This window comes from Ostrea edulis, chromosome 2, assembly GCF_947568905.1.
Source record: "Ostrea edulis chromosome 2, xbOstEdul1.1, whole genome shotgun sequence".
Taxonomy (NCBI): Eukaryota; Metazoa; Mollusca; class Bivalvia; order Ostreida; family Ostreidae; genus Ostrea; species Ostrea edulis.
Window position 1 is genome coordinate 29,954,485 of NC_079165.1, and position 13,745 is coordinate 29,968,229.

The 13,745-nt window shown below is 37.5% G+C and overlaps 1 protein-coding gene across 2 annotated transcripts; it reads left to right on the forward strand.

The window, feature by feature from the left end:
• Window positions 1-1,298: 1,298 nt before the first annotated feature.
• On the forward strand, window positions 1,299-13,639 carry LOC125678876 (TRMT1-like protein). Of its 2 annotated transcripts, none has more exons than XM_048917639.2 (8): window positions 1,299-1,433; window positions 1,574-1,656; window positions 3,540-3,780; window positions 5,525-5,737; window positions 6,008-6,198; window positions 7,556-7,634; window positions 8,731-9,018; window positions 13,368-13,639. In XM_048917639.2, exons 1-8 carry the CDS (start codon window positions 1,423-1,425, stop codon window positions 13,507-13,509), a joined length of 1,248 nt encoding a protein of 415 aa, XP_048773596.2. In that variant the 5' UTR covers window positions 1,299-1,422; the 3' UTR covers window positions 13,510-13,639. The 2 variants fall into 2 exon arrangements, with proteins under 2 accessions (XP_048773596.2, XP_048773595.2); XM_048917638.2 differs by having other exon boundaries at window positions 1,305-1,471.
• Window positions 13,640-13,745: the final 106 nt, after the last annotated feature.

The window sequence follows — 13,745 nt, forward strand, 5'->3', positions numbered from 1 at the left end:
ACTGATAGCGCAGAAACCTACAATAATAAATCGTCGTTTTCTTTCCTTTGTACCTTAAATGCATGAATAAACTTTCGCTCGGTAAGTTAACTTTCTAAAAATTCTATTGGTCTACTTGGCATGCTTTGAATGGAAAGTGATTTCTTATATTTAAAACAGCATCCAAAACACACTAACGGAATGAGGAGAGGAGAGCTCATATAAAGAAAGATACCATGTGACCAATATTTACATATTTTTCTCGTAATTTCAAGATAATTATCTCGAAACTACGAGATCTTTTCTCGTAATATATTTAACGAGATAATTATCTCGTAATTACGGGATCTTTTTCTCGTAATTACGAGATAAATATCTCGTAATAACGAGAAAAAGATCTCGTAATTACGAGATAGGGGAATGTAAATTTATTGTTTGTATGATACTAATAGGCTTTCGTATTTCATAGATGAGGGTCTGGCGAGGTTATTTAAAACATTTTGATAGCATATATTCAAGGGTTCTTTACGACCGCCCTCTGGAAAAATCGAGACCTTTTTTCTCTAGAGTGCTAGTCTAGATGTTTTGTACAAATGAAATTGTCCTCTTGAAATCAAACATACTGTATTTCAATTTTATGCTATTGAAATATTCCACGTTGAAAAATGTCTCCCCGGGTGGGGGTGGGGTGGGGTACTAACATAAACAGGTTGGGGGGGGGGGGGCAATATTAATTCTTTACCTTTGATGTGAAAATTACGAAAGCCCATTGAACTAATTTTCGTAGCTGAATTTTTTTCGCGCTATTTATAACGCACAATTTTCGCGTAAAAAAGTGAAAAGTAAAAATAAAAATAAACGCATCATCATAACGTGAAACTTTTGCAAAGTTATAACGCATAGAAAATAATCAACTTTGTAAGTGGGGGAAAAACCCAAAACAAAACAACCACCACCCCACCTCCGGATACTGTACGTCACCAAAAGGAGATGAGGACAGCCTCCCTCCCCTATAGTGCCTGGTTTGACATTACAACTGTTCAAACCGTTGATGTTTGGGTCTACAAAGTGTATACGTAGGTATCACTAGAATAAATTGCAACGAATGACAGTACTTAGCAAATCGTTTAAAAATTACAAAATCAGTATCCACTTAAATCATTACAACTTACAAGGTTGAGCTTTGAATATGTAAAAATCAATGATGTTGCAATTAATTAATAGTTCTCATCTCCATGGCATGTTCTTTTATAAAATGACATTTTAATAAACCTATATGTTATATTAGTGCGAATCAACTTGGTGCTAGTTGTACAAGTGATTCTTCTGTGTATGAAAGATAAGAAAAGATGAAATAATGCTGCGACGTTGGATCTGTTAGAAAATTCGAAATGACGCAATTTGTTGAATATGACATTACCGTGACTGTTGAAACAGATCCAAATGAAAAACAGGCGAGGAAGATTCACAATCGTAGGTCTAAAGTCATAAGGTATTCAGAAATTTTTTGATTTCGGGTATATTGATTTGTAAGATGAGTAAATTCGAACCGTCGTAAGAAAACGCAATCATTTCATGTTTGTGTGTTTTTCAGGGAATGTTTACTGCGCATTCTTTACCACAAATCATCATTGTCTACGAAACAAATAGTTTGTGCGGATTTACAGAGTGAAGGAGGTAACGTAAAAAAACAAAACAAACAAGGACTACAGGGACTTGACACATAACATTAACAGGTTGGGAACACTTCCCCTATAGCGAGATATTCTCGCTAAAACGCGATTATCCCTCTCTAGCGAGAATAAATATATCGCGTACAACAGAGAAAAACACCCGCGGAGTACATCTTTTCGTGATTCACGTGAAAAGAAGAAAAAGTGCTAAAATGTTTGATACTTCTGCAAATATACGAATCAAAACAAAAACACTCACGATGTGTATTGGATTTCAGACTGCTTCCCTCTTACGCAGCAACTTTGATATGCAATTTCATTACTATGTTGTCAATTTCATAGTATCATGTTGAGTGCGTGTCGCACTTATTCAGCGTTGCACGGGATTTGCCATTATTTTCAATAAAGACGCCAAAACTCCTGTTTATGGTAATGTTTATTTCTCGCTAAAGAGGGATAATCGCGCTTTAGCGAGAATATCTCGCTATAGGGGAAGTGTTCCCAACCTGATTAACAGACGTAATGGTTATATGTATAATTTGATTTAGTATGTTGACGGTGCTACCGTTAGGGCGAGCGCAGGGGGAGGGGGCTGTCACTTTGTTTCACATATCACTAGATATACCAAAAAGTTGACATCTGAAAACTGGAAAATTGACTTGAGCATCTGCTATTTTGATGCAGAAAACTAAAGCCATTTGTATTTTTAGTTGCACGAAACAATCATCTTGTTCTATGACATCAAATCATAGACCAACCATAATGTCACATCTGTCATCTTGCCCCAGTACATTTCAAAATAAATCATTATACATTTAGATAATGAACAAAAACTATTTTGGCTACTCAACACAGAAGAGAAAGAAATTCTTGATCTTGCGGGCGGATATATTAAAAATAACATGATATAGCAATATATATGCATGTATGAGATTTATAAAAGAATTATGTGTTCTTGAGTATGCCTTGTCATCTATTGTAATTGATTAATATGCATATTCTATCGTTTGGCATCTTTTCTCGTCATTGGTACCGTCGCAGTGGTCTAGAGGTTAGAGCATTTGTCCCACATGTGGAAGGCCCTGGGTTCGAATCATGGCAGCGACAGACCTAAGTCGTTAAAACAGGTAATGATAGTTCCATCGCCAAACGCTCAGCATCAGGAGTGAATATCACGTGTCCTTGGAGATGACCTTAAAAACGAGTGTTGCAGTAGGTGTGGCACACTAAAGAACCCTCACTGCTCAATGGCTGTAAGTGCCGAGCAAAGGTCTAAATTTGAAGCCCTTCACCAGTCTTGGTGACGTCTCCATATGAGTGAAAATTCTTGAGAGAGACGTTAAACAAGATACAATGAATCAGTTCTTTTCATTGTTGTAATCATCTCATGTTTGTCTATTTTGGACTCTTAATTAAAAATAAAGTATTCTATTCTATTAGGCCTAATTAACGTTGGCAATTTGCATTGTGCAGGAGATTAGAGTTTGGTATGGTATATAGACCCCTACCTTAATAGCTATTATTATCACAAACACATTACCAGTAAAATGTAACTCTGTGAGATCAATATTGGACAGTTGTTAAGATTATGGGAATGTTTTTTATTTCGACATTGAAAATTTGTCAGGCATATGTGCAGATTCAAATTTTCTCTGTCCTAATCTCGAGAGGTTGCTTGTTGAGCTTGCTATGATAGATACTATACCAATTGTGATGAAATAAATATAATTTGGTCTATATGTGACAAGTTTTTGTACAAGGACTTGCTAATGTACATCATGGAATATGCCAGCAGAGCAACTTCAGTTCATAACATCATGTTTGCTTAAAATATTATTCTTAAATAGTAACTATATTTCACTATTAAAAATTGGTTTACCCATGCAGGTGTTGCTGGATTGCAATGGAAGAGGCACTTTCCAACAACGCTTACTGTAGTCATCGGACAGAACAAAGCATTGGATGACGTACAGAGAAACTGTAAAGCCTCTGATTTTCAGTGTTCTGAATTTACTCTTTCATTTGAAAGACAACCAGGTGATGTTGAGCTGGAGCAGAAAAACAAGGAAGTTCACGTATGTCGGTGTCCATTGAATGCTCTGCTACATCTAGAAGCCTTTGATTTCATGTGTGTATTATTTGGTTTCTTACTGAAGTCAGAATTTTTTACAACTCCCTCACAACATAGTTGCAGGAGTATATATATAGCAACTTGCCTCTGCATGTGTTTAGAAAATTGCTGTAAACACCATATGAAAAATACTAAACCGTACTTTAGATGCTGGTCTCGTATTTGTGGCAGTACATGTAAAAGGTGAGAAGAGGAAGATCTCTATTAATTTATGGATCAAAGGTCAAGGTCACAGTTAGCTATGATGTTAGGTCTTTGTAGACACCATTTATAGAATATTATTCCTGACCAGTTTTTGGTTTCATGAATTCTAAAGAGATAGCAGGTGAAGGGAGAAATATCCTATTTGACTTTAGGGTCAAAAGGTCATATGTCAAGGTCACAGTTAGTGATTGACTGTAATGATGTTGAAGACACCATAGATGTTTAATGTTTGTTGTACGTCCCATCAAAAAATGTTCCCTCATATTGAGACACCACCACTCACCAGTTGTAGGTGGAGTACCACAAATTTAAACCTATGTGTAGCACTAACAGCTTTATCAGTGAGGGTTCTTTAATGTGCTAATGCCTGCCACAACACAAGACTTCGGTTTTTAAGGTCATATCCAAAAGACCCATGATTTTCACTTCTAAATGCCAAGGGTTTGGCAAAGGAGCAATCACTATGTTTTGGCGCGGGCATGGCACGAGTGGGGCTTGGACTCGTAACCTCCCGGTTATGAAACAAACACTACCACTGAGTTACCATGACCGGTCATGCATACATGTTTAGTAAGTACCATTCTGGGTGTCTGTTTCATACTTAATTTTAAAGATATTTTAATGAGAAACCCAAAAGGATCGGGCAACAGGCATAGCCTGTAGGCCCTCTCCCTATGTATGCTCTCTCCCAAACCTTCGTTTCAAACTTGCTATAGAGATAGGTGGTAAGTGGAGAAAGAATTCAAAAGATCATAGATCAAGGTCACAACCAGTTATTGAATGTACATGTACCATTGTTTTGGACACCATCTACATTATATATTATCACTCCATTTTTTTTTTAGTCTCATGCTTGTTAAGATATATCAGATAAAGAGAGAAGTGTAACTATTGATTTTTTAGGTGAAAATGTGACAAAGACCAGGGTCACAAAAATCGAATGAATCTTGTTGACGCTATAAGTAACAATATAGTTTTACTTCTAATTTGAACAGAAAGGGAGAAAATGTAATGGACCAGACCAGGATTCTAACTGTGTCTGGTTTTCATTGCATTTCCCCCCTTCCAGTTACAGTTGGTTGCACAGCATAGACCAGCTCCTGGAACTGACAGGTGAAAATGTGGGGAAAAAATGAAAAAGCTCATCCATATTCATTCTAGTGTAATAATTAGATTTATAGGGACCATGAATATTGACCTGAGTAGCTCAGTGGTTAGAGCACATGACTAGTAATGCAAGGGTACTGGGTTCAATTCTAGGTCCAACTCAAAATTTCCTACTTTCCTATGTACATTACATTTGGTGCCATTGACCATCCCAGGACCCCTTTTTTTAAATTTCATCCAGGGTATAAAATTCCTCCAAAAGATATATTTCTAACATCTGCAAAGTTTAATTAGATAAAAATAAAAAGAATAGATAAAAAACCTATGACATCAATTGGGGGTGGCGCTACCTTAACACGCCATATATAGCTTTAAATGTGTCCATAAGGCCATAATACATTTTATGCAAGTTTTCTTTATTCTTTTGCAGATTCCTTCAACCAGAAGGCCAAATAACAAACTACTTTGATTCTGTATTTAGTAATCTACGAAACAGTGGTTTGTTGTGTCTTTCTTCATCGGACATTTCAGTTCAGTTTACTCGGACGGCTAATGTGATTCGACGTTACTGTCACGCGCACGTGATGAAGACAGACTACATGAGGGAGATGGCTGTGAGAGTTATTATTGGTTGTGCAGTCAGGTTTGGCTATATCTGATTTCTTTGCTAGAGAATCATTCAGACTGCAATAAGAAAAAGGTGAAAAGTAAAAATTGAAATAATCGCATCATCATGACCATTTTTGTCATTTATTTTTATGTGAATTATCATTACTTCATGTTATACTTCATATCTATAGATATGTCAAATGAAGATATTTAGCAACAAAAAAACCCCAAAACAATATAAACAAACAAAAGCATGTTTGACAATGATTATTTTTAAAATTATCCATATTTTTTCCTCAACAAGATCAGCAACCAAATGCAACAAAGGACTGGATGTTTTACTGACAGCATGTGTGGAGGATACCTTTCTAATTGTGATGAGGGTTTGCAGGGGACCACAGCATGCTGACAAAACCCTTGACCTAATTCAAACCCAGCTGTACTGTCAGATCTGTGAGGAGCGATGCTTTTTACCCAGTGGCCTTACCCCTGTCGGTAAGGATAAAATGATATACATCGGATTAAGTTGTTAATTGTTAACCTTAGAAATGATGATGTGGGGCCAGGGCATTCTTTATCATCTCCTCACACTTCATTGCGAGAGGGAATATACATGTAGTAACAGGACCATTCATGTGTGGGTGAGTATGTGTTTGTGTGGGTGACTGTGTGTGTTTGTGTGGGTGAGTATGTGTGTGTAAGACCAAGTTTGTTGACATTCTACACTGTTTGGCCACATTTTTAGCTGAGTTGCATAGCAAATCTCGTCTTTTAATTTGGCGAAGGATGGGCATCCAGTCGGGCAGCGTCCACAATTAGCTTGTCCGGTCTCTAACTTTCATACTTTTAGGTGCATCTTTGTGAGACTTACATAACATGATCACATCCAAAAGAGGAAGGTTTATATTTATTTTGAGGTCAAAAGGTCAAGGTCACTAAATACTATAGATTTGAGCTTATCTGGTCTCTAACTTTCATACTACTAGGGGCATCTTTGTGAAACTTACATAACATGATCACATCCAAAAGAGGAAGGTTCCTATTTGTTTTGAGGTCAAAAGGTCAAAGGTCAAGGTAACTTTGGCACTAAATGCCAGACATTTGAGCTTGTCCGGTCTCTAACTTTCATACTACTTGGTGCATCTTTGTCAGACTTGCATATTTTGATCACATCCAAAAGAGGAAGGTTCCTATTTATTTTGAGGTCAAAAGCTCAAAGGTCAAGGTCTCTTTTTCACTATATACTGTAGATTTGAGCTTGTCTCTAACTTTTATACATGTACTTGCTGGTGCATGTTTATCAGACTTCAAATCCTGATGACATTCAAGATTCATGTTGTTTTTGAAATCCAAAGGCCAAAGGTCAAGATCACACTAAATACCTATTGTGGCCATTCAAAGCTTCATACTTATAAACTATATTAAATGTGTGCATGTTTTTACTTTGTGAATGCAAACGTACATAACTTTCCAAACTGCAACTCGGCCATACGCATCTTTGATGCGTTTTAGCGATTTTTTGCTCCATTGATTTGATACTTCACATGTAGCTTTGTTATCAAGAGGGTAAGAAACCTATTGATTTTGGAGTTAAAAGGTCAAGGTCACTATTGGACTTCATAGAAAAAATTTACATTTACTGATTGCCTACATTCCGAGGGCATGCCTGCTTTGTGGAACTTTTGTTATGGATTTCTAAATTCTTTCCAAGACTGGCTAATTCTTTGTTTTCAAGAATTCAATTTGATGAGAATCGGAAATTCTATCATAGGTTTAAATTTGACCTTCAACCAACTGTCCATCGGCATCCATTTCACTGTGTCATTAAGTATAAAACATATTCTGCTTACAGAAAATCCCCACCACATGTTACAGTGTTCCTGTCACAAAGAAATGCCTGGAAGAACGGCTGTCATACTAGGACCAATGTGGTGTGTAATTGGTTCCAGGGACCAGTTTTACAATAGAATTTACAACTACTATACATGTACAATGAATCGGTGGGATAAGACATTTTTTAAAACGTGGATAAATTAGTGTTCTGTGATAATGACACGTGTATCTAAGCTTCCTGAAACATGAAAAATGTATAAAGAGACACCATAGATTGGAGAGAAATATTTATTCAAGGTTCGAGGTTCTCTAGACTGTCGTGTCAGGTTCAGCTCGATCAGTAGAGCACTGGACTGTCGTGTCAGAGGTTCAGCTTGATCAGTAGAGCACTGGACTGTCGTGTCAGAGGTTCAGCTTGATCAGAAGAGCACTGGAGTGTCGTGTCAGAGGTTCAGCTCGATCAGTAGAGCACTGGAGTGTCGTGTCAGAGGTTCAGCTCGATCAGTAGAGCACTGGACTGTCGTGTCAGAGGTTCTGGGTTCAATTCTCAGCAGAGGTGTATACCAGTCTCTGTTACATTTTGCACCCAGGTAATTTCTGGTGGGTGAGTGATTGCTCCCAGAACTTTACCCTTACAGACATCGGCACTCCGAGAGAGTCAGGATGCCTCTCTCTCTCTCAGGAGAGGGACAATGTGGTAGTACTAGATACATGACCTTCCTACTAGTTCTGGCTTGTGGGTTAACCCTTTAGCTCGATTGGTAGAGCACTGGAGTGTTGTGCCAAAGGTTCCAGGTTCTATCCTCAGTCTCTCTCTGTATGATTTCATCAAAATATAGTAAAATCAAAGATGAGGTCACGAAGAGAAACATTTTACCTGCATGATTTAAGCTTTAACAGATATTAAAATGGAAAAATTACTTTGCATACAAAGATTTTACTTGGGGAACCTTTGTAATTGTAGATGTAATGTTTTGAAATTTTAGGTGCTTTTCTCAGATCTCTGATAAAAACATGCAAAACAGTCTATAGATTCGTCTCTCACAGAGACGAGCACTTTATTAAGATTAACTTTGTCACTGAGCAGTATAACTGTGAACAATTTTTTTTATCTATCAAGATTTAAAGTTCTCTGATTCTAAATTTACAGAGAAGTTTTCTGTAAGCCTATTCACACATTTTCTATCTGTCTAGGTCTGGGAGTATATTTGATGCCACTTTTATATCCAATTTACTGAGGCCATCGGAAGGATTACCAGAATTAAGTGACCAATTACAACGAGTCCTATTGGGTATACAGGAAGAGGCCATTTGTTCTAGTTCAGATGTCTCGGAGACAAACGAAGCATTACACAATGATGATACTGAAGAACCCAGCTTTAAAAAACCAAAATTAGGCACCTCTCCCGACTCTATTGTTGCCCACCCACCATTTTATATCAACATCCACAAAAGGAAATTCAAAGATGTACAAATTCCAAAGTAAGTTTACACATAAAGATGTACTCATTCCAAAGTACTAAGTGTACACATACAGATGTACTCATTCCAAAGTACTAAGTGAACACATACAGATGTACTCCTGTTACAGACTAGCCAGCATACTACAGAGGGGTAGTTTACTTAACTAAGAGAGATACAGTAAAACACAGTTACAGTGAACATGCTTATAATGAATTTTACACTTTAATACAGCGAAATGATTTTCATAACTTATCAAGTTTTAAAGCATATTATGAACTTATTGAATAAAACAAATTAAATTTATAATGAATAAAACTTTTGGTCCCCAGCACCTTGCCAAGATGTAGACAGAGCTACGTTTAGAGCAAGTGCATCCACATGTATATATTTACATTCACGAAATCTTTTCACCTACATTTCTATTGAAAATGCCATTGCTTCCATTTGCGACAATGAATGTGCGTTTCTTGCAAACTAGTTCGATCCCATTTTTTTTTAGCTCACCTGAGCTAAAAACTCAAGTGAGCTTTTCTGATCACCCGTATTCTGGCGTCCGTCCGTCTGTAAACTTTTAACATTTTTGACTTCTTCTCAAAAACCACTGCTAATTTCAACCAAAGTTGGCTCAAAGCATCCTTAGGTAAAGGGAATTCTAAATTGTTAAAATAAAGGGCCAGGCCACCTTCAAAGGGGAGATAATCAAGAAAAGGTAAAAATAGAATAGGGTCATTAAAAAATCTTCTCAAGAACCACTTGGCCAGAAAAGATGAAATTTATAAATAAGCTTTATTAGGTAATGCAGATTCTAAATTGTTAAAATCCTGGCCCCCGGGGGTCGGATGGGGCCACAATAGGGGATCAAAGTTTTACATACAAATATATAGGAAAAATCTTATTCTCAAGAACCACTGAGCCAGAAAAGCTGAGATTTATATGAAAGCTTCCTGATATAGTGCAGATTCTAAATTGTTAAAATCCTGGCCCCCGGGGGTCGGATGGGGCCAAAATAGGGGATCAAAGTTTTACATACAAATATATAGGAAAAATCTTTAAAAATCTTCTTCTCAAGAACCACTGAGCCAGAAAAGCTGAGATTTACATGAAAGCTTTCGGACATAGTGCAGATTCAAGTTTGTTAAAATCATGGCCCCCGGGGGTCGGATGGGGCCACAAGGGGAATAAAAGTTTTACATACAAATATATAGGGAAAATCTTTAAAAATCTTCTTCTCAAGAACCACTGTGCCAGAAAAGCTGATATTTACATGAAAGCTTCCTGATATAGTGCAGATTCAAAATTGTTAAAACGATGGCCCCCGGGGGTAGGATGGGGCCACAAGGGGGGATCAAAGTTTTACATACAAATATATAGGAAAAATCTTTAAAAATCTTCTTCTCAAGAACCACTGAGCCAGAAAAGCTGATTTTTACATGAAAACTTTCTGACATGGTGCAGATTCAAGTTTGTTCAAATCATGGCCCCCGGGGGTAGGATGGGGCCACAAGGGGGATCAAAGTTTTACATACAAATATATAGTTAAAATCTTTTTCTCAATAACCACCGAGTCAGAAAAGCTGATATTTACAAGAAAACTTTCTGACATAGTGCAGATTCAAGTTTGTTCAAATCATGGCCCCCGGGGGGTAGGATGGGGCCACAAATAGGGGGAGGGGTCAAAGTTTTACATACAAATATAGGAAAAAGCTTTAAAATCTTCTTCTCAAGAACCATAGGGCCAAAGAAATTGACATTTACATGAAAGCTTTCTGACATTGTGTAGATTCAAGTTTACAAAGGGTAGTTTGGGCCATAATAGGGACTAAGGTTTTACATGCAAATATATATGGAAAGTCTTCAGATATGGGCCAAGGTGACTCAGGTGAGCGATGTGGCGCATGGGCCTCTTGTTTTTAGTACTTTCTACCAATGGAATTATGATATTTGATTTAAAAGAAAATGGGAAATCTGTAGTGTACTGAAAACTGCACAATAGTATATTATCAAAATAATTAAAAATGACTAGTTTAGATGGCAAGGCGGTACATTGCAATTATCCTGAATTTATTTTAAAATCCCCTTGTACAGAGAGTAACAACAATGACTGTGCTTTGATTTAATACAAATATCAACTAATTCAGTATTCACAAAATGGTAAATAAATTTCTACATTTTTTATCCCCCCTCTTTTTTTTAGGTCACCTGAATTCATTCAGGTGACCTATTGCTATCTGTTTTTGTCCGTCGTCGTTCGTTGTGCGTTAACATTTGAACATTTTCAGCTTCTTCTCTGGAACCCCTGAACCAATTTCAACCAATTTTGGCATATAGCATCTGTGGGTGGAGGGGAACAAAAATTGTGAAATTCGTGGTCCCTGCCCCCCTGGGGCCTGAGGGGTGGGGCAAAAACCATCAAAATGAGTGTAATTTTAAAAAATCTTCTTCTTTACTCCTGGACATCAAGAAGCCAAGCTGTGGGCATAATTATAATGATCGTTGAGCCCTCTACCAAAATTGTGAAATTCATGGCCCCTGGGGCAGGGGTTCTTGTGTTAGGGTGGGGCTCTATTGGTCATATAGTGAAAGTGTAGAAATTCTTTGAAAATCTTCTTCTCTGTCTCTGGGTATTAAGTAGACAAATTAATAGCATGGTAATGATGAGCAAGGATGCCTCTTTATACCCCCTGCAACAAGTTGTGGGGGGGGGGGGGGGGGGGGGGGGGGGTATACTGGAATCGGGTTGTCCGTCTGTAGACGCAATGGTTTCCGGGCTCTAAAGCATTATCTTTTCCACCTACCGTCACCATATCATATATATGGACTACCCATGGGATGAAGATGTTCCCTATCGATTTTGGGGTCAAAAGGTCAAAGGTTAAGCACACTGGACATCGAAGTAGCAATATGGTTTCCGGGCTCTAAAGTGTCATCCTTTCCACCTACAGTCACCATATCATACATATGGACTACCCATAGGATGAAAATGTTCCCTATCAATTTTGGGGTCAAAGGTCAAGCGCACTGGACATTGAAGTAGCAATATGGTTTCCGGGCTCTAAAGCGTTATCCTTTCCACCTACAGTCACCATATCATACATATGGACTACCCATGGGATGAAGATGTTCCCTATCAATTTTGGGGTCAAAAGGTCAAAGGTCATGCGCACTGGACATCGAAGTAGCAACACTCAGAAAAGAGGTAGTTTATACCTATTACCAACACCCTTTGGGAGATTGGGGTAAGCGGGGGGTATTCTTAGTGAGCATTGCTCACAGTACCTCTTGTTAAAAATTGTGAAATTCATGGCCCCTGGATCAGGGGTTCTGTTGCTAGGGTGGGGCTCTATAAGTCATATAGTGAAAATGCATTATTTCTTTGAAAATCTTCTTCTCTGTCCTTGGGTATTAAGTAGACAAACCAATAGCATGGTTATGATGAGCAAGGATGCCTCTTTCAAAATTGTGAAATTCATGGCCCCTGGGTCAGGGGTTCTGGTATTAGGGTGGAGCCCTATTGATCATATAGTGAAAATGCATTTTATTTCTTTGAAAATCTTCTCCTCTGCTGATGGGTATTAAGTAGACAAACTAATAGTATGATAATGATGATCAAGGATGCTTCTTTCAAAACTGAAATTTATGGCCCCTGGGTCAGGGGTTCTGGTGCAAAGGCGGGGCTGACCACATAGCTATTCAATGTTTCTTCCATCCAAAAGTAAAATTCTTATATTTAAACACAAACCTAATTCAAACATTGGAAGGTTGTTACATGATACTCAGGTGACCTATAAGGCCCCTGGGCCTCTTGTTTCTTTGTTGTTATAATGATATATTGAAATTCATTCACAAACCTAAAATGCATCAAGTTGATTATGATCATTTGATGTCAAATGTTTTCATAGACATGTTTACAATAATGAATTTCATTGATTTTCATTGTCACATGCATGCAAAATTCACCCTTCAACTTCTGATTTAGATCTGCCACTTAGGTGCATTGTGACACCAAAATGTAGACCGTGGCATCATGCATCCATTGTCTTACCACCGTATTACATTTCATGACACATTATATGTAATAATATTCTCCACAAGATTTCCCCCAGAAAGCTACAACTCTGCAGCTAGCTTTGGCATTGAGTACATGTATCGTGATTTTGGTATCAAATACTGTATAGCCTTTTTTGATGGGTATATATAATTTGAGCCTATTTTGACAATTTCCAAAAATTCAACAAAATAACATTCATTAAATTGAAGTGTGTCTGTGTGGGATTTTATGGCCTTCCATGCAATATCACACCTATTGCCATACATCTAATAATCAGGTCCGAATTTCATGTTAGCTGCTTTATTGTTATGTTTTGCAGAATGAGAAAGTTGCTGAGCTTTTTGCGATCAGAGGGATACCGAGCATGCAGAACTCATTTTGACCCCAACAGTGTGAGGACTAATGCAAATCTGTCTCAGTTTCACAACGTTTTATTAAAACATTGCAAGAAAAACAAGTGAAACTATATCTTAGCAAAATGTACGTGTACTTTTCTCTCTTGTATGTGTTCATACCACACCGGTATGTCACCTTAGTGAGATATCAATAGTACAAACAGGAAATTAAGAATAAATCGTGATATACTGTATAGCAATAGATTTATGTTGTTCTTCTTACACAAAACCTGGTACATCTTTACATAAATGTTTTGGAATATTACATGACACATGTAAAGTTAAGGTCCAGTAGAGGTGTT